Below are 22,081 nucleotides of genomic sequence, written 5' to 3'. Positions count from 1 at the left end.
AGTTCCGTTGGGCCACGCAGAGTCAGGGGCATGCAGAAGCTCACGCGGACTGTGGGAGTGCTGAGTCGGATATCGCGTGTGGAGTCTAGACCGACAGAGACCGGCAGCAGACCGTACCTGCCCCGGGAACACAAGAGCCGTCGGACAGCTCTCCGCCGCTCCAGGGCCGAGCCTAGTAGCGGGCTTTAGACCACAGAGAAGAGCCACGATGGAGTCCGGAGACACTGCCCCGGACTGCTGGGAGCAGCAGGACGATGTGGAGGCCGCAGAGGACGGACTGGAGCCGGCCTTCACCGCCCTGAACATCAATGCCAAGCCCTTCGTGCCCAACGTGAACGCCGCGGAGTTTGTACCTACGTTTGCTCTGAAGACGTACGAGGGGAGCGGCGATACTACAGGTGAGTGCGAGCTCTCACGTTGGATTCGTTAGCTGTAGCTGCTAGTGTGCTAGCTTGATCAGACACGCCGCATGAGAAGCAACGGACAGGACCGGCCTTCGACCGTTGCCGTGCCCGAAGAGCTCCCACCGGTGCCCGGACAACTCCTATCAGTGTTCAGTGGACTCCTGCCGGTGCCCGGTCACCGGGGGGCTCGTACCGGGCTTATGTTGTCTTAATGTGGTCAGTGTGTTACACAGTGATGACCGCCGCCTGTGCTAGCCTGCGTCACTCAAACCTCTACGTGTTACTATGTCACTTAACCATTCTGTTCAGTCTGTTACTTTTTGTTAATCATTTTTATTTTTGTATTATATACAACTGTGTCAGGGGATTTAAACAACTTGTAGGATGTACACGCTGTGTCTCTTACTACGTCAGCACTGATCCTGTGTGACGTGGATGTTCTGCCGCGCGGTCACATCGGCCGGTGCGTCACGCAGGGTCACACGCGGGGCGTGCGCAGACCGGGTTTTGACTGTAATACATTCAGTGTGCGACGGATGGCGCTACAAGCGGGTCAGTACAGTACCTCAGTTGTCACCAACATTGTGACCTATTGATCAACGCAGCAGAGGTCCTGTAGGTAGTGTGTTTTTGTGCACCAGGTGTAATCTGTGTGGAAGCGAGGGGATACTGCTGCTCAGCTGCTCCCATCAGTTTTTAAAAGTGCTCTTATCTGTCGAAAGTGGCTTCAGTGGAAAGCCCTGGTTCCTCCTTGAGTCTGAATATGTAATATTATTGATATAAATACTATTAAAACACTGTTAGGTTGGAAATATCAACAGAGTAAACAAGCTTGTTTACAATTATATCCCTTTTGACCTATGACCTCCCAGGTCTTGCATGCTCAGTTTCCAGAGTGTTAAAAGGCTTATTCTGAAGTCCAACTGGATCTTCTGTTGTTTAAATCATCTATGCTTAGTGTTAGGAAGCGTTGAACCTAAATCATGTTACTGTGACACATCGTATTTGCTTGTAGCGCTCTATGCAGGCCCCTACACCAAAACCTGTCGCACGCCTCCAACATATAATCTCTAGGCAATGCAAACCGCAACGGCTGTGATTGGTTGGCTCCAAACCTCATACCCGGTCTTTGCCGTTTCCAGTCGCCACTGCTATTTTTCAGTTTTTTTGAGTGTTCAACCACAAGGGATATAACGATTCACTCAACTCCCGATACGATTCGATTCACGATACTGGGTTCACGGTGCGATTCTCTCTTGATTTATTTTACAGAATGGGACTGTAGACAAATGATGACTGAAAAATATTCCTTTTGGGGGGGGGGGGGGGTAGAAAATACTGTACTATTTTCCTTTTATATTTAATTCTCAAAAGAATCCCTTGATAAACTATTCAAAACGATGCAATTTAACTAAAAATAAATCTTGAATGAAATAAAAAAAAAAAGGGAATACAAATGAAGAAGCAGCCTATTAATTTAAATTCTGGTTCTATAGTAAACAATGCAAAACTACATAATAGTTCCTTTTCTTTTTAAAAGTGCAACTGAAAATGTATTTTGTGCCTTAACAATTGGACTTTTGAAAAAAAAAAAAAAAGTCATTGCACTGATTTATGTCCGATATAAAGAGATGCTATGCTAGCAGACAGAGCTAATAGAAAAACGTGACTTTTACAGATATTCACATAATATTACAGATATTCTTTCGGTGCTAAAGGGGTAAGGAATCATTTATAAACATGTTTAAGAGTATAAGGCGGCCAGAAAGAAAGTAGTAGCAGATTCCGCCTGCAGCGTACACTGCTGGACAATAGAAGGGATAAATATATAGCGCCCTCTGCTGTTTAAAAAAAGTACTACGATTCAATTTTCAATGTATTGATGTCAATCGTGATACCTATGAATCAATTTTTAACTGCCTTACGATTAATCGTTACATCCCTATTAACCACACACAACTCTCTTATGGCAGTAAAATTAGAAAGCAAATAATTTTCTCGACGCAGAATTTTAACCCCCGTCACTTCGACGCTATAGCTACGGTGTAGCTCATGGCGCAGTAGTGTGATTCAGGCTTTATTCAGCTGAAAGAAGACACAAATACATCCATAAGTCACTGGTTCACTGTGATAGACACTTAAAGCCTGCGATTTTCTGTGATTGTGGGAAACGGATGGAAAATTGGAATTCACGTTCTGGGAAAAAAAAGAAATCAGACTTTTTTTTTTCTTTATTTAAAATCAGGCCCCAACATGTAACAAAAGTGCCTCACATGCATGTTTTGGCACAATATTTGCATGCTTTTTCCCTCTAAAAAATGTGATTGAATGTCTAGAAAGTGAAAAAGAGAACATTTGCAGGGTTCTTGCAGCGCTGTTCAGCATCGCGACTCCAGACGTTTAATTTTGATCCCTTACGCTGCGTTTCAAATCTATAAAATCTATTTTATTTTTTCCCAAATTTCTTTTTTTCCACTTTAATTTTTTTAAATTTCATTTTTTTATAGAAATATTTATCATTTTTTAAAGAAAATATTAGTTTTTAACTCCTGTGGGGAAACAAAATACAAATGAATAAAAAAAACCTAAATTAATCAAAAATGTATGTAAAAAAAAATAAAGTAAGATACAATTAAAAGCTAAGTTGTAGAGACAGATTATTCTAACTGCTTTTTAAAAAAATATTTATGTCATTTAAAGATGCAAGATCTGCATTAATGTCACCTGACTTCCTCTCAGAGATCAATGGTTTACTGAATCTGAGCAGGTTTATTGATTACGTTTTGATCAACTTAGTTTAATTTAACCTAATTTAAATTATCCTATCTTCTGTAGCTCTGTTGAGATGTTCGAATGTAACATTCTAACAACGTTGCTCCAACTGATTTTTATTTTGTAAATCGGAAGTTCCCACTGAAATGGTTGTACTTGAGGTAACTTGCTGACTGTGAATGTACACCTACGAGGCACGGACAAAAGGCTGGAATAAAAAGAACTAAAGGACAATGTGGACTGAGTCATTCTTATTTATCCAGGCACAACAGTTCGAACACTGAGCAGGGGAAGAAGATTAAAGCTGATCACGTTTTCGCAGAGCACTGCTGCGCTACACAAAAAACGGGCGGAGCTTTCCTAAACGCTGTATTAAGGAGTCAGCGGCGGTGCTCGCTCACTCGCCACCCGATCCCCCTACACTGTGAAAAGTTCCTGAAGAGAACCTTGATTTATTTTCAACCTGTTTTATTTACTTCGACTGTGAAATGCTGCATCTGTAAGACTTCAATTAGCTTCTGTTTTGTGAAAGTGAAGCAGCTAGTGTTGGCTCCTTGGGAGCAGCTGGTTTTTGTTTTCAAACACTCCGCTCCCACTGCTGCGTGTGGTTTTTTTGATAGTGTTGAACTACGTTTGTAGCAAGGAGTGGTTTTGTCTTCATCCTCATGAAAATTCTGCAGAGACGAAGGCCCCACTTCTTTTAGCAGACGGCAGACGCCGATGTGTTTACATTCCTTTTTTTTCACACGTGGCTTGAGACGAAACAGGTTTCTATGATGAGTAAAATACTACGCCTTAAATTACATCTAAATCTGATTGGGATTTGAAATAGATTATTTCACTTTACATCCCTACTGACTAGTGCAGATGTAAATAACTGCAGATTTATCCTGAGGGGATAGTGTGATTATATTACAGGTAAAACAGTTAGACATAATCTAGTAACAGAAATAAAACTTGAGCTTTGGGATGTGTCAGAGGACTTGGTGTGACAGGCGACTTGGTGTCCAGCAAATGTGACAAATGGACAAATATGTGCAATTCTGCCCCTAATTCCATTTAATGTTAATGTTTCATTCGTGATCATGGTATCCTGTGAATGAAAACAGATGCAGAGCTTCATCTGAAGTGTGGTTTTAATGTTTGGTGTAAAACGTGAGGGTGAATCAACGGCGGTCAGTGGTAATTAAAGGTTTCAGCTTCATTCAAATGACCTTCCTTTTTTGACTAAACCACTGTGTGTCTTTCAGCTGCAGTGGAAAAGACCAATGTGGACGTGCCTGAAAATGCTGGTATGTATTAGGGGTGGAAATCACCAGCTTCATCACAATACAATACGTTGTCGATATGTTTGGATGACGATGCAATGTTTGCCGATTCCACATAGTGTCACAATACAATTTCGATTCACAAGCCTGCGATCGATATGATGTGATGTCATATGCCCATCTCACACAATCATTTACATGTATATCAACTCCCAAAAAACAACTGAAATAGGATTTAACCATTTTATTTCAAATATCACTAACAAACTGTAATCAGATAGGGGAAAGTGTCACTGGCATGTTATTATTAATAGTATTATTTTTAATATTAATTATTAATATTGTTAATGATGCCACACTGTTATATAACTAAGTATATAATTAGGTGTGTTTGCGCGTGTGCTTGTTCCTCGACCAGTGTGCGAAGTGAGGGAGCGTGTGTGAACGGAGCAGATCTATTATGCCGTTTTTATGTTATTTGCTAAATTAAACTGGAGTTCCATGTCATACTCAATGACTACTGTGAAGTAAGGGAGTTAACCCCAAAGCGGAGGATAGCTTCCACTAAAAGAGGGTTGGAGATGAAGCTGTGGAGCTTGTTCATAGTCCCTAATAATATATTTTCTGTGAATGAATGAATGTATGCATGTACAATACAGGAAACAGTTTAATGACATCATTAAATGTGAACGGTTGACGTGGCTGCACGTAGCTTCTCTTAGTGCTAGTGATTGGGTTTGACAAACTTTCTTACTGATCTGAGTATTTAGAAGTTAAACAATATTTGTGTATTTTAAAAGCTTAAATTCTGATAAGAAATGGCTGCTGCAGGTAAGAGACTTTACCGATGTTACAAATTATCAGTTGAAAATTATTTTTACTCTGGTTTAAAAACACTTTACTCTTTGAAAAAAAAGGTTAAGTCTTTTATGGAGATGATACTGTTTTGAACAGTTTTAGAGCTTAAGGTCTGTGTACATATAATACACATAAAATAAAGGTGGTTGACTTCATTTTTTACAGAATGGATGTGATAAAGCAGGATAATAGTAATGATAAATAAATGTAAGCATATTTGATCATCTTTTCATTAAAGATACTCATGTTTAAAAGGGGTAAGAAGAAGTGTAAAACTTTTCTAGTCCTACCCACTGAAAGTAAAAAGTGTCCCCCAAATATAATATTCAAGTAAAGCACAGATATGACAAAATATTACTTAAGTTACTCTGTATTTACATGTGCACAGCAGCAGTGGGGCGCACACAGGCGTGCTTCTGTGTCCACCACCGCCCTGAAATGACAGAAGTCTCCGGTATGAAGGCGAAAGTAAATGGGAGCACATTGTTTCGCTCTTTTAACATGCTCAGACTGAATAAACAAAACAAGCGCGCACACATAAAAACACACGGACACTAAGAGCAGACGCTGCCCCCACTTTCAGAGCCAGTAGACTGGGGAAGAAGTCAGGCACTTGGCCGCTTCGCTCCAACAGAGAGACATTTTCACTCATTGGTTTTCATCTTTTTGCACAAATGCGAGTGAAATAAGCCGTGTCACGTGAAGCAAGCAACTCTTCAGTGTAAGTGAGACAGATAAAACAATTCAGTGGGAGCATTTACAGAAAGTTTCATCACGATAATGTCATTGATTGGATCGGCAAATTAAGACATTACGGCCTATCACATTTATTGCATAAAATGAAAAATATTGGCTGATTTCATATAGCCGATCAGATTGGTGTAAAGCCTAGTTTACGGAGACTAATTTTGTGGGGGGTTTTTGTAATGTCAAAACATGCATGTGCGAATATATTCAGTGCAGTTTCTGTTTGATTTTGCAGAAAATCGTATGTCCTAAAATCTATTCCGATGTGAGACATGCAGGGTTAAAGAGCTTAGAATCAGTTAAACCCAGGACCAAATATCAGTTTATCACAAGTTTTTGATTAGTATAGTAGGAGTACATGAATTAATGCAAATTAATTAATTATTATCTTACACAGGAAAAAATAGCTGGAGCTAAAGTGAGTGTAGACGTAGTTTGTGTTCGGTGTTTTAAAGCCTTTCAATCATCACGTTGGCATGTCCTTCCCCGCCTGCACAGCACCTGTTGAAAACGGGGACACAGAGATGTCTACAGATGAACCGTGGGACCAAAAGGAGGTGGAGCCTGGTGAGGACGAGCCTGGAGGTGACTCCTGTGAGGGCCAGGGCCCCGCGGAGCCTCCAACAGCAGAGGATGCTGCTCCAGAGACCACAGAGGAGGAGGAGGAGACGCCGGTACCCAAGGTTCCGCCCACACAGCCTGACGCCCCCAAGAAGGAACACATCAATGTCGTGTTCATTGGACACGTAGGTCAGTACGAGAGGAGGCGAGTTTACTCAGGTTCACTAACACAACTACCAACCTATTCTTATTCATTTGGTTCTCTTCAGTCACACGCTGCTCATTCCAAAGTGATCCAACCACTCCGATGACTGGGAAAATATTAAATCTCTTCAGAAAATCACAATTGATGCTTCAAAGCAGGTCCACAAACCGCAGGCCCAGTACAGGGCCATGCAAAGAATTTCCAAAACCACAGCATAATTAAAAATCCAAGCTGAGGCATCAGATATTTATCAGTTCAACCTAAAGAAGACTTCCAACAGCGAAGAAGTTGAATTTGGTGTGTTCTGAAGTTATATTTAGTTTGACTAAAGTAAGTAGGTTTTCATGAATTTGATCATAAACCCACTGATTATAAAATGTATATCATACTCAGTGAATGAAAAGGAGCTGAAGATACATTTGTGCCACAGGTGACTGCAGGAGATTCTTTAAAAAAAAAAAAGGCAAATCTTTTAATCGAGCTTAGGTTTTGCTAAGAATCACAGTTTGTCAAAGATAAGCCCTTGTGATGCCGCTGATCACACAATGTTTGTTTGCCTCAAAGAGTGGATCATGACACACAGCAGAATGTGCTGCAGTGTTTACACACACTGAGCTCGCTTTGCTTTCATGTGCTGAACAGTAAATCAGGATTATGCTTCTGGACGCTGCAGAATTGCTTCCATCAGGAGATATTTGGTGATATTTATTTCAGGCAATGTTGCTTATTAGAGCATTTATTTAAATCATCACTATTTGAAATGTCATAGATGCTTGTTTGTTTTTTTACAATGAAAAAAAGAGCTCACAATCATTTGAATATGATCAACAGTCATAAATACTGCATGTCAAATGGGTTAAAAATGCATTGATAATGGATTAAGAATGGTTAACTCAGTCCTAGCTTTTTTCTCTTTGCCATAGTCTGTGGTCAGTTTCTAACTTTGGCTCTGACCTCCTTTTAGATGCAGGCAAGTCCACCATTGGAGGCCAAATCATGTGAGTATAGAGGTGTTGTGTGACTGCTTAGAAAAGGTAAACTGCTGGATGAGGGAAGACCTCCTTAAACAAAGTCATGAGCAGATGGAGGTGAAGGTCTTTGGTTACAGTGAACAGAGGACAGCTATCAGTCAATCTGTGAAAGCTAAAGACCAAGTCCCAAATTTTGGTGTTCTGATGACTCAGATCTGATATTCAGCAGTGAATATTTTTAAATCCAAGTCTCTAATGCCTTTGACTGAGAGGGAGATTTATAATTTTATTATTGATTTCAAACCATTTTCTAAAGGTTGCACTTTAAAGCACTTTTAACTGTTTTGTGTACAAACCAAACCACTGTTAACATGTTGGCCTCTTTCTGTCCAAAGGTACCTGACGGGTATGGTGGAGAAGAGGACCTTGGAGAAGTATGAAAGAGAAGCTAAGGAGAAGAACAGAGAGACTTGGTAAGTAAACCCTAATCAAAGGTTGTACATTGTAAAACACATAACTCTTATATAATATAGTTTATATATCTCTTGAGACAAGCAGTCCATTCCAGACTGAACTCCAGCACTCCTATCAAGCAAAAAAAAAAAAACCTTTAACCATGAATGTTTTTTTGTTTCTTTAGGTACCTTTCCTGGGCTTTGGACACCAACCAAGAGGAGAGGGACAAAGGCAAGACGGTGGAAGTGGGCCGAGCGTACTTTGAGACAGATAAGAAACACTTCACCATCTTAGACGCTCCTGGACACAAAAGCTTTGTTCCCAACATGATCGGAGGAGCCTCCCAGGCAGACCTGGCTGTTCTAGTGAGTCGGACAAATTAAGTCCCTGTTATCTTCTACAAACGATTATACACTTCACCTATACAGTGGGTTTGTGTTTGTAAATTGTCATTACTAATTAACATTAGCATGTGTTATTGGTACTGTATTGATGGAACACGGGGACCTTATTTTAAAGGCTGTGTCACTGATCAATAGGGTTGGGCATCGAGAACCGGTTCCAGAACCGTTACAAAGATGGCCTGTGTAAAGGCCTTTTCAAATGAAAAAAATCTCCTGTTAAATCTGTGACCTGTTTACCTGCACAGCTCAAAGAATCAGAATCGAGAATTGTTTGGAACAGGAATCGAAATTGGAATAAGAATTGTGAAAACCCAAATGATTCCCAACCCTACTGATCAGTGTAGCATCTGTCCTTAAACAAAAGTAACTTTCTCACTGATGTGCTCCATCACCCTCAGGTGATCTCGGCCCGAAAAGGTGAGTTTGAAACGGGCTTTGAGAAAGGAGGACAGACCAGGGAGCACGCCATGCTGGCTAAAACCGCCGGTGTGAAGCACCTCATTGTCCTGGTCAATAAAATGGATGATCCAACAGTCAACTGGAGCCTAGAGAGGTGAGGGCGCACAACAATATCAGTAGGGTCTTTGTCTTTCCATGATAGTATAAAACAGACAAAACATCTGCAGTATGCAAATGGGAAAAGATAATGGAACAGAAAAGTGTCACATGACGTGGAAACGGGTAAACCCTGAAATGGAATTTAAGATATTATAAAAGTAAAAACCAGAGTCCCTGTGCCTGTCTTTGCTTTTGTTCATTGGTCCCAGCTGTTAAATACCATCTTTATTTGCTGTGTGTGTGTGTGTTTACCATCACCGTGCTGTGCGCATCTTCAGGTATGAAGAATGCAAAGAGAAGCTCGTGCCATTTTTGAAGAAGGTGGGCTTCAACCCAAAGAAGGACATTCACTTCATGCCGTGTTCGGGGCTGACTGGAGCCAACCTGAAGGAGCCCACCGACATGTGCTCGTGGTACACGTGAGTGAAGCTCGTGTGTGTGTGCGCATGCTCACTGCCTAACTCTAACTGTGCGCCCTAACGTGTGTTTATGTTCGTCTTCAGAGGACTACCCTTCATCCCACATCTGGACAGTTTGCCAAATTTCAACAGATCCACTGACGGACCCGTCAGATTGCCCATCGTGGACAAATACAAGGTGTGTGTGTGTGTGTGTGTGTGCGTGCGCGTGTCAGAGTCACAAAGCACTCATTCACACCCCAGTGTTTGTTCATTGACAGAACTGAGCCAGACTGCATTGACACTTTACTGATTTAAAATAACATGGAGTCGGCTCATAACATTCTGAAGCCCACTGTATGTAATGTTGCTGTGAAACTAGGAATGGGTGATATATATACACAAACACACCAAAACTCATATCTATTTATTCTCAAAGTGGCAATATACAATATTAATGTTTTTTCTTACCAGAAAGACAATTCTGGGTTGAAGTTGCTGATGCCAAATGCCACACAGGAACATTTATCAACAAACAGCTCCACAATATGAGCCACTTTTGTCTTTTTCTCCTCTAATGCTACGTTCACACCAAACGCGGTTTCTGCGGCACAAGCGAACAGATTACATGCAAAGTCAATGGTTTAGACGCGCTGGGAGGCGAATTATTCGCCGGTGGGGCGGCGCGAACTGTTTCGCGCGTTGAACGCGAATGCTGCGGCAAGCGCGCTCCCGATTTTCGCGTTATTCGCCGTTCGCTTGAGTTGAAAATATTGAACTCCAGCGGCAGTTTCGCGTGACGCGCAGGCGCGAAAGCCAATCAGAGTCCTTGTTGGCAATGACGTCAGGCAGGCAACACGGAAACCAGTATTTTCACCCGTTCAACCATTGAAGAGAAGCTAATCGTAGCGGTGTGTGACCACCGGGAGCTGTATGACACGGCTTATGAAACTTACCGGAGACAGACACACAGTCGTTCGGCTGCAGAGATGGAGCTCCGGTAGTTGGTATCCTGCCGGGACATCCGTGGGCCAATCCGACCCAGCAGGTCGTCGAATCGGGCGCTGGTCATCCACAGGTACCGCTGGAAGCAGTCATCATCCAGCTGTAGCTTCTGAAGCGGTCAGTGAAGCTCACCGAGTTGGATGTGGCGCTGGTTAACCTGGTGAAGCCAGGAAAGCCGACGTTCCTTCCGAGGTTAGGAGCAGTGAATTAACGGAGGTCCTCCATAGTTGATGGTGGAAACAAACAGAGCCTGGTTGTCGCCGTTTGGGAGTCTGGTGGGCGGAGCTTCGCTTCAGACGCGAATGAAGCGAATAGGGAAACATTTTTTGATCCCGCGAATCCTGCGGAAGGTTTCGCGCGACAGACGCGAACAGTCCCGCAGAAACCGCGTTTGGTGTGAACGTAGCATCAGGGACAGCACTTGTGAGTGAGTTCTGTTGTTTAGGGTAAGGTCTGTTAATATGGTAGATAAATATGATTGATAAAAAAGAATGGATATAAACAAAAAAGGCACTGGAGAATTTTAACTTAGTAATCCAAGTAAAATTTAACAGGAAAATCAGTTCAGTACCAGTAAATATACATATATATGTGGTGAGTGGGGGTTTTGCATGAAATATGAGTAATATTAAACATAAGAACAGCTTTTGTGTAAACAAATAAAAATATATACTGAGAAAAATAGCTGTTCTAAGTTTTTAGGATTGTCCAGTCTAGGGTTGGTGGACTGGTCTGTGAAACTGGTATTACCTGAGAGGAAGCAGGTGTGCCGTCAGTGAACTGTAACGATCGGCTCCTTCTGACCTTTTGACCTCTTTCTCATCACCAGGACATGGGCACCGTGATTCTGGGCAAGCTGGAGTCAGGCTCCATCGCTAAAGCACAGCAGCTGGTCATGATGCCAAACAGGGTGAGATTTCCCATCAACCTTTGTTTCCACCCATCACACTCTTCAGAGTCAGAGAATGTAGTGAGCTAAGCTACAAGTTATTCTACTTTAAATGAAGCTTCACTACACTATAGCTGCCCAGGCAGAGAAATGTAGCTCACGAGGTTACCATAAAGGACAAAATTAGCTTAACAACATCAAAGCTATTTTATTCTAACTAGGGCTGGGCGATATGGCCTTTTATAAATACCGCGATATTTTTAGGCCATGTCACGATACACGATATATATCTCGATATTTTGCATTACCCTTGAATTAACACTTTGATGCACAAAATCACACCAGTATGATGATTCTATATGTCTACATTAAAACATTCTTGATCATACTGCATTAATATATGCCAATTTTAAACTTTCATGCAAAAAAGGGGATATCACAACTAAGTCAAAGTTGACATAACTGTATTTATTAAACAGTGAGTGGCTCAAACATAAAATTGTCAACAGAAAGTGCACGTTCTGTGCAAAATTGTCACAGAGACATTTCAAAACAAGACATTAGTGCAGGATGCAACTCACATGGCATTTCAAAACACAAAATTAAAGTGCACAATGCAGTACATAATGCCACTACAATATTTTAAAACAAATAGTGCCCTTTTGTGCATGTTGTCATTAAGATGACATTTCAAAAAACAAAAAAAAAGTCCGCGAGTTTAACGGTATGGTCATTTTCAACACCGCACAGACTACAAGCTGCGATATATCGAGTATATTCGATATATCGCCCAGCCCTAATTCTAACATCAGAGTTCCACGTCATTGTAGATCAGATCAAACGGATCAGTTTAGTTCAATTGTGTATCAAACTGTTATCTCAACAAAAGCAACAAATAACCAAGACCAAAAAACTGTCTTTATGTGTGTTGGATGTTGATGAAAGATTCCTTTTGGGGTTTCACAGCAAACATGGGAATGTGTAGCTCCTCTGTGAGGTCTCTATTAGCCACATGAACGTGTTGAGGTTTTGTCCATGGAATTTAATAGTGGACAACACGTCTCAGCCTCTGCCATCACCACCTCCTGCACCCTTGCATCCCGCCTGCAGTCTAGGGCAGGAGGAAAGCTACACAGAGCAATACAGAGATTATTTTAAGGGTTGGAAATGCCAATGGTAACTTCTGTGGATGCTACGCCACTGTTGGCTTCACTACTGAAAGCTCTTTGATGTAGAAAACGGTGACTTTACTGTCCACCACTGGCTACTATCAGCCTGACCCACCTACACCACCTCCCTGTTCAGCCTCCATCTTTGTTTTGTGTGTAGCACGTGGTGGAGGTTCTGAGCCTCCTGTCGGACGACGTAGAGACGGACGATGCTGAACCAGGAGAGAACCTCAAACTGCGGCTGAAGGGCATTGAAGAGGAGGAGATCCTGCCTGGCTTCATCCTGTGCAACGCTGAGAACCTTTGCCACTCGGGGCGCACCTTTGATGCCCAGGTCAGTGCGAATATGATAAATCAAATGTCTGCAGCTCGCTGAGGGCCCACACATGTTCACGTGAGCTGTTTAACTCTGCCGCAGATCGTCATCATTGAACACAAATCAATCATCTGTCCTGGTTACAACGCAGTGCTTCACATTCATACCTGCATCGAAGAGGTGCAGATCACGGTGAGACCAGACACGACTCACACAGAGTCCTGCTGAGAGGAAAACCCTACGACATGCTCACTGTGTCTGTCTGTCTGTAGGCCTTAATCTGTCTGGTAGACAAGAAGACGGGAGACAAGAGCAAGACACGACCACGGTTTGTCAAACAGGACCAAGTGTGCATCGCCCGTCTGCGCACAGCTGGGACCATCTGCCTCGAGACGTTCAAAGAGTTTCCTCAGATGGGACGCTTCACCTTGAGGGACGAAGGTAGGCACTCATCCTCAGTCCATGTTTGTTCCTGTATAGTTATGAACTCTGAGTATCAGTTTCACATTTTAGACCTTCTGCATTTTTTCTTCATTTCTTCATCTTTCCCTGTTTCCATGACTTCACTAGTTCACTGGTTATTAAACTATGGCGTTGCTTGGCTTCCTTAATTATGCGCACAGAGCAGAAATAATCCAGTTTTACCCAGATTTAACTTATTTAACCTTTTACTCTGAATATTTATGCATTTTAAACAGATAGTTTTTAATCCTTGACACATTATTCATTGGTCAGTCTATTGATGAGTCTGACATTTCACGCTCTTAGCTCAGAACAAATGTGAGTGCACAGAGTGTAATTTAAAAGCCACAATACTGTTTATTTCCCGCTGTGTGCTGTTTTACACCCTCCATTTCAGTTTCTGCTCTGAGCGCTCTAGTGTAATTAAGGAAGCTGAATAACTCAATTCAACATACTGGTTTCAGAGGAAAAATCCTATAGAAATGTGTCACATGGTCCTAAAACATGGAAGTAAGGGTTCGGTCCATGTCAGAGAGATATTTTTATTTCTTTTTGGAAAAACTCCTGCACAGCTGTCAGATTATTCAGCACAAGATTTTGGATGAGATTATATGTGATATTTTACATATTGGTCTGTTTGCTACACTTGCATTCAGTCTCCTGTTTTTTGGGAAAACTGAAATGTAAATGAGCTCTATCGTCCCAAATCCACATGTGAGTTATTTCCACAACTCCACATCCCACAATGCAATGCGTGAAAACTTTTCCGACAGTGTCTAAGTGTTTACAGTGGAGATAAAAACAAACTTTTTTTTCCAAGCAAATAATCTTTAATTTATTGTTTAGCTAAGACTCTGGCTTCTGTTATGGTCAGAAAACCACACCCCCCAGCCTTAAATTAGAGATTTAAATATTTATCGTTCGATAAGAGGACACGGTCACTTCTAACTTCAGCTATTCAGACCTTTGTTGGACCTTTATTGATTATAGATTTATTAATTAATAATGTGACCTTCTGCTCTCAGGTAAGACCATCGCCATTGGGAAGGTCCTGAAGCTGGTTGCCGAGCGGGACTGAGGAGCAGCTCTGGTGCGCATCAGTCCTGGTTTGGAAGCAATGGGTGAAGCTCGACCTGAATCCAGCGGCGACGGCACCCCCCCCGTCACGGCCCCCCCTCCGCGTGCCGAAGATCAGCGTCAGAAAACAAACTCATGTGATACAGCAACCTGTTTTTAAGCAAATGACAAACCCAGACAATGTCCACACATGTCAGCTTTCTCATATTGAGAGCTCGCTATGCCGTTCAGGGTCCACCCCCCCCCCCCCCCCACACACACACACGCCATGTCCGCTCTCCTTTGTTTTTCTTTATTTGACTTGATTATTCCCGCTTTGGTCAATGACAGAACTCAGTGGACCAGGAAGAGCCTGGACCTCACCAGTGGAAACCAGACGTTAATCCTGGATGTTCCTTTCCGTTCCTCTTAGCCAGTTTCTTGGTTTCCTGTTGCGTCGTGGCAGCGTTGCCTGAGCGCCGTTCAAATGTTATCAAAGCAAACAATTATAACAATAAAAAGAAACATCGGGGAAACCCAAGTGTGTTTGTTTGAGCAGTGCCGGATATTCTCTCCCACTTCTCAACCTTTGTTCTTTTGTCTTCTTTGTGTTTGACCGCATGCACTGAAGTGCAGTGAACAAGTTCACACACACACACACTTACTTAAAGGTAGATTTGATGCAGTGAAAGTGTGGATCTGTTCTGATCTCTGTAAACGTGCTGGAGGCTCAAACTGCGTCACGTGTAGCTTTTTGTCGTCATCACTTTGTTCTGTTTGATCACTGAAAGGAAGCAGTCATGTGACCACAGGGCATCTCATGTGGGAGGAGTACATGGTTGAGATTCCTCCGACACTCCAGATTGATTTCCTGTACTAAATCACATTTTAAACAAGAATTTATTATCATACCTTTCTCAGACTTGTCTTCATCTTGAGATCAAAAATCTCTTAGAGAAAGATGAGCTAATCCAGGTCTGAATGAAGACTTAAGTTGAAGGTATTCAGAGGCAGGTTTAACTTCAGATTAAAGGCCGTTTCCCTCTCTGTGCTTGGTTAAAATAAATATCTTGGCTACGTCAATGACGCTGAAAAACCACTAAGACCAGCAAGGCATTGATGACTCAAGCATGAATTAATGAATTTGATTTGCAGGTGAAATCAATTGTTTGCTTTGGTCAAAGTTTTAATGTGATTTGGTTGGTGGGTGGGGGGGGGGATGTTTGCTGTGAAACCTTCAATGATGACTCAGCAGATGCATGTGCTGAGTGAATCAATTTTCAGCAAAATAAAGCAGTACGTTAACAGAGAAATTATGACAGTTCCCTGATGCTGTTGATCAGAGAAGCAGCAGTGCTAGGGTGTATTTTGAACATACAAAGATATATTTTGAAAATACAAAGATAAAGTGGAGATAACCAATTGATCAATATATTTCATTGGTATTTTAGAACATTGCAAAATATTTGAGTAAAAAGAAAAGCAGATTAAGTAACGTAAAAGTCCTCACAAGGGCGGTATTGCATAAAACCAGGATAAAGGATAAAACCTGGATTCACTTATCTCCAAGTATGTTGAACGAAAGCTGGCCAAGTTTATCCAGGACAAGTAACCATGGTGATATAGTCTGCAGCTAACCTGCTGCAGAACAGGTTAAGAATCAGGATAAAGTTATTCCTGTTGTGGCTCTGCTGTCAGTGCTATGAGAAATGAGTTTTATAGAATGTTCATGGGTTTTCTTTCTTCACCCAAATATTAGTCATGTAATTTGTCCATTGACTTTTGGTTTGAATATTTTTGATTGTCATAATTTATATATGAAGACAAGATTTGAGCAATGAAAGACAGAAGGTTTATAAGGAATATTTTCATTTTACGCTGGTAAACACTGAAAAGTTAGAAAAGATACAGAATAATCTGACTTTACACATTAGGACTGCAATGTAGCTAATAAATATTTCTTCAAGTGTGTTCTAAAAATAAGAAAATTAATATACTGTTGGATCTGAAAGGTTTGCTATTTTGTAATCTAGGAGATCAATAAAGGTCTATTCTGTTTTATTCTATGATAAACTTTTTTTTTTTTTTTAAAGTATAAATCTAATGATCAGTGATTTATAAAAGTGATCAGCTCCACCTCCTCTTACTGTAACTATAGCAGTTCACTTTATTAATTCTACATGTTTGGGATATTTACGCATTAAGGCGGTCGGCTAATGTCTGCCACCTTTTCTCATTCTCATTTTTAGCAGCACTGCTGTTCCATTTTTCCATATCATGTCTTTAATTTATTCATATGTTGTTCGGCAGGTGTAAACAAAGGCTGGGCGTCTGTGATCAATACTTTCATCTGTTATACTGTGATCGAATTCATGGTCTTCTTTAGAACGCCTACTTATCTCAAACATCCAAAGCTGGCTTCACTAAGCCTTGTCTCTTAATTTATCCTGTCTCTGCAAACGTGCAACCAATTTATCCAAGATACTGCCAACCAGACTTTGTCTAACCACGCATTCTCATTTATTCTGCATGTATTTAACCTACTTTTGTGCAACACCCCAAGGTAATTCAAGCTTAAATGTGAGGGATTAGAAAAATATAAATACATTTCATATGAATTTGTTCAAGGATCTCGTTATCACTTTTTCATTTGAGTCATCTTTGTACACAATCACAGTCTGTGTTTTCCGTTTTTGGATTCCGTTGTTGATTCATGACGTCTTCAATCATGAGGTACTTAAATTTAAATAATTTCCTTCCAAGGATCTTCTCACTTCCAGTGAATGTTTTATTTTTGCCTTTCTTCCTTCTAGGTCAGAGGTCAGATCCACACAAACCCACACTGCTGAAAAACACTGATATGGTTTAGTCTGGAACTAGTTAAACTAAGTAACTTCTGAGAAAGTTATTGGATTAGTGTGGATTCATTTAAACAGATGATTTATTTCAGTCTGGAACAGGAATCATGTTTTCTCTCAGGTTACAGATGATGATTCTTTTCTGTTTTACAGGTAAGTGGAAAGTAAACATGCTACAGGCTCTTCTATTGACCCTTTTATTGGCGTGAGGTGTAGTTGGGTTTGCATGTTCTCATTGAGAATGGCTGGCTTTCCTCCCACAGTCCAAAAAAAAAACCCAAATACCTGAGACTGCTGTGATTGGATTACAAACCACTGAGTCCTTTCAGGGCTCATGTGTTAAATGTTCAGTCGGTTCTAGACCAGGTTCTCACATCTTCAGGGCTGACATGGTTTTTCTGTGAGCAAGCGCCGAAGACTGGAGAGCTTTTCTTACTCCTGTTTTCTTACATATTTCATTGAACGCTTTTAAGACCAGACTGAGAACACTTGAGACGACGTTTTTAAATTGTAACTGTTTTTCATAATGTGTTTATGTATTTGTTTGTAACAGTATCTTTTGTGGCCAGGACTCCCTTGAAAAAGGTTTTTAATCTCAATGGGACTTTCCTGGTAAAATACAGGTTAAATAAATTAAAACATTTAAAAAAAAAAAAAAAAAAACACATTTCCAGGTTTCTGGGTATATTTGCAGATGTGCATCACCTGAGGAAAAAAACATTTCCTGAATCAAAGCTCAGAGTTCAAGTGTTAAAGAACACTTATATGAACTGTTTTGGAGGAACTGATGCAGGACAGGTGAAGTTTCTAGGCCCCGCCCCCGGGTCAGGTGTACCTGGAGGGGGCGGGGCTGTAGGGGCTCACCTGCTGCCTGACTTTCAGTCCTCAGTCAGCTCCTGGAGGGGGGACATGGAGGAACCGGATCACCGTGGCCTGGGCCGCTGTCGATGCTGCTTCTGGCTCGCGGTGAGCTTCGACGTGCTGGGACTGTCCGTGCTGCTCCTCGGTCTGTTCGTCAGCGTCTCTTTCTACGACCTGCTCATCTACGCAGGCGCCATCATCATCTTCCTCAGCCTGGTGTGGTGGGTGTTCTGGTACTCCGGGAACATCGAGGTTCCTCTCGCTGAGTTGCAGGACGACGTCGGCCTCCTGAAGAAGAACCACAGCGGGGTGACCGGGGCGGTGCGTCGTCTGTCCAGCCGTCTGTCCGCGAGCCTCCGGGGCTCTGTGCGGAGGAGCGGGGCCGCGCCGCGCACCCCTGCCGCCGCAGCGCACAGTAGGCAGGTCACGGTGTGCATGGCCACGCTGACTCCCGGAGAGGGGGGCTGTGACCCACAGATGCCCCACACTGCTACCGAAGGTTCCCCCACATGATGGAGGCCGAGAGGTGAGCTATATACAGGGACCGCAGACCGCAGGTTTACCCACAGCTCAGGACACACAGTGAGACACGAAATTAACAATGAACAATACATGACCTCAAAACACACGGACATACAAACACACAAAATGACTGCAAAAATATACAAAAGCTTACAAATTATTACAAAAGTAAAACACAAAATGACTCCAAAAAACCCAAAATGACAGAATGATATAGGAAAATACTCAAAGAACAACACAAGACGATTAAAATACAAATAACGAAAACAAGAATACACAGAATGACTCCAAGAACACCAAAAATTCACAGAACACTTTTCAAAAAGACAACAAAAATACTTAAAACATACAAAATGACAAGAACATACAAAGAAGATACACAGCAAAATTACTCCTAAACACACAAAATGACAAAGAAATATAAAGACAACATAAATAAACTACACAAATTACACACACAAAATGACAAAACTATACAAATTTAAAATTCATGAAATTATTCCAAAACACAAAATGACAGAAAAATATACAAAAATGTACAAAATTACAAAAAATATATAAAAAAGACAACATAAATACACAAACTACTCCAAACACACACAGAATGAGGGTAAAATACACAAAAGGAGAACAAAATTACTCAAAATGACTCTTTAAATACACAAAATGACAGAACAATATACAAAAACACACACCAAATGACTAAAAAATACTTAAAATGACTCCACTCTGGAACTCTTTATTGTTTCCTGTATTAATGCTCTGATTGGTTATTTTATTCTAATGCTGACATCAATGTTGATCATGTGACCCTCAGATCAGATACAATCACATGTTTGCTGTGATAAAAGTTGTTATTCTCTGTTTATTATAATTCTGCTTACCATGGTGTCACAGACATTCTGAGTTTGTCTGTGATCACAGACTGACACCATGGATGGTCCTGACTGTTGTTGTGTCTGTTGACATTTCATGAGGAGCCTGACGTGCATGACGTCATCCTGTCATGAAGAACACATATAGTGATTCTAACACAGTGTGGATCCCATTCTGTTAATCCCAGTTAAACATTGATGTGGTGAGCAGACACATTTCTTTATTTCTCACCAATATGTCCTGATGTCTGTTTGAAATCAGCTCGTCTGCTGACTCACTAATGTTGTTCTAAACCACGACGGTGCAAACCAGGGTAGCAAAGAGCAGGAAAAACAAATTCACAAGAACTTAAACTTGGGAATTTTGGGAATATTCCAAAACAGAAACTTTTCATTTAGGTTGTTCATTCTAATTAAACAGAAAATGAGTAATTTTAAATATAGCTGTATCATATCAAAATATAAATATTAGCATTAGTGATAGACAGATACATCGGCTGGCCGATATTATCGTCCGATTTTTGTGTTTTTTACCTGTATCGGCATCAGCCGATGCGGGCTTCTGCGTTCGCCGATCTGTGTTATGTTGTTCTACTTCACCTGTTTTTAATATTTGTTAAATATTTTTTTACTTGGTGTCGTTCTACCTCACCTTTGTTCATTTCAATAAATGTTCCTTCTTTTCCAAATTGAGACTCGTACCATTTGTTATCATCGTGTAATTTTTATGACGTAAATTGAGGGAGCAAAAGTAGTATCGGCTCAAGAAAATCGGCAGTCCGTATCGGTCATCAACTAAGGCTGATGGAAAACAAAATCATCATCGGCCCTAAAAAAATCCATATTGGTCGATCCCTAATTAGCATCTATTTAAATTAAATAATATTTCAGTGAGGGTTGCAAAAGTTAAGGAATTTTCATGGGATTTAACGGGGAATTAAAGATAGTTTGAAAATATATTTTAGCATCAAATTTAAGATTACTCCCAATTCCGGGTTATTTCCAATGAATAATTCCTTTGAAAAGTTTATGTTTTTTAATGTTCCCAAAACTCTCAAGCCTAAATTCTCGTGGAAATTTAACGGAAATCTGCCCCTTTGCTACAGTGCAAACCTCTGTACTGCACGTCTTTGTTTTAGAGGCTTGGGTTGGGATCAGAACCAACTCTTTAGTTTTGTGAGAGAAAGTTGAGCTCCTCAGAGGAAGTTTCAGGTGAGCCTGCCACTGTTTAAACAAAGGGCTTGTCTCATCCTGAGCTCTGACCTTTGGTTAATTATTATCCTGTGATAAGAGACAAGGAAACATTTCAGCTCTGCATTTTAAACAGGAAACTGTTTCAATTCAGTTCAGCTTTATTTGGACAAATCGCTTAGATCAAGGGGTAGCTGTTTAATTACAGCTGTCGTAAAAGCCTGTGGCGCATAACCTGTTACTAGAGATTGATCAGCACATTTCCAGAACAGTTTGAAGTTATCAATAAACGTGAAGTTATGGAGTTTGAAGCAGGATTGTAGGAAGTGGTGCAGTTACTGACTGCTCTCCTCCTCTTCCCACAGATGCTGGATTTGCGTACACAGTTTTACTGGAAGAGAACAGTTGAAGGGCTGGCATGGATTCTATTATCAGACACCTGAACCTGCACTGAGGCTCCTCCCACTCCTCAGCAGCTACAGACTGTCCACAGACGGACAGAGGAGGTGCTGCTTGTGTCGTCGTCCCAGCTTTTTTACGTCTTTCCGTCATCCAAAGAGCCTCAGATTTTCCATTTCAAAATTTCCCATAATGCATTTTAGGGTTTACACATTTCCACGTCATGCTATGCTTTTATGTTTCATTTGCCTTTCATCACCTTTGCCTGTTTAGATACATTACTGCTATTACATTTTCAGAAATCATACCAAGCATCTGAAATAGGGCTAATAGAGACAACTACTGTTATTAAATGTACCTTTTATATTGTTCAGATGAGTTTTATGCTGAAATGACATAATTTTAGCCACACTAAGAGAATATGGGAGGAATTGAACATATTTTTTCTAGACTTTCATTCACCAGTTTTCCAGCGTGTGAACTTGTGATATTGTCCCAAATAATACACGCGAGGCATTTCCGTGTCACGTTGGGCCTGATCGTATTGTAAAGGAAGAAGAGGGAAAAATTGGCCTGATTGATTTTTCCGTTTTGGAACGTGAATTCAGTGTTTTCCGTCTGTTTTCTGCATTAATATGGAAGTATTTTTAAAGTGTTCCTGTAGTGAGTTTTACCTGCAGCTCTACCAAAGATAATAAATAATACCAGAGCTTTAGTTGCTTTCTTTAGAGATACTGAGGCTGTTATTTAGTTCAGTGCAGTAACATCAGGTTTCATTAGTGTTGTCTGCATCTCTGTGACTGTCTTGTTGACTGAAAGTGTGTGTTGTTTTTTTTTTTTTTTTTTTTTTTTTTGCCCATATTTTGTTTGTTGGTA

General features: G+C 41.0%; 2 protein-coding genes across 2 annotated transcripts; both read left to right on the top strand.

The window, feature by feature from the left end:
• gspt1l (G1 to S phase transition 1, like) lies at positions 1-15,040 on the top strand. Its single transcript, XM_028455696.1, has 14 exons — positions 1-398; positions 4,427-4,468; positions 6,548-6,799; positions 7,780-7,813; positions 8,182-8,259; positions 8,427-8,607; positions 9,045-9,199; positions 9,483-9,623; positions 9,708-9,801; positions 11,437-11,517; positions 12,826-12,999; positions 13,084-13,173; positions 13,254-13,422; positions 14,469-15,040. Exons 1-14 carry the CDS (start codon positions 209-211, stop codon positions 14,519-14,521), a joined length of 1,734 nt encoding a protein of 577 aa, XP_028311497.1. The 5' UTR covers positions 1-208; the 3' UTR covers positions 14,522-15,040.
• Positions 15,041-18,237: 3,197 nt separating this feature from the next.
• LOC114468536 (transmembrane protein 238) lies at positions 18,238-22,081 on the top strand. Its single transcript, XM_028455501.1, has 2 exons — positions 18,238-18,744; positions 21,172-22,081. The coding sequence occupies exon 1, from the start codon at positions 18,267-18,269 to the stop codon at positions 18,729-18,731; it is 465 nt and encodes a 154-aa protein (XP_028311302.1). The 5' UTR covers positions 18,238-18,266; the 3' UTR covers positions 18,732-18,744; positions 21,172-22,081.

This window comes from Gouania willdenowi, chromosome 8 (genome assembly GCF_900634775.1).
Source record: "Gouania willdenowi chromosome 8, fGouWil2.1, whole genome shotgun sequence".
Taxonomy (NCBI): Eukaryota; Metazoa; Chordata; class Actinopteri; order Blenniiformes; family Gobiesocidae; genus Gouania; species Gouania willdenowi.
Note: the sequence above shows the minus strand (reverse complement) of the source record. Positions and strands in the feature narration are given on the sequence as shown.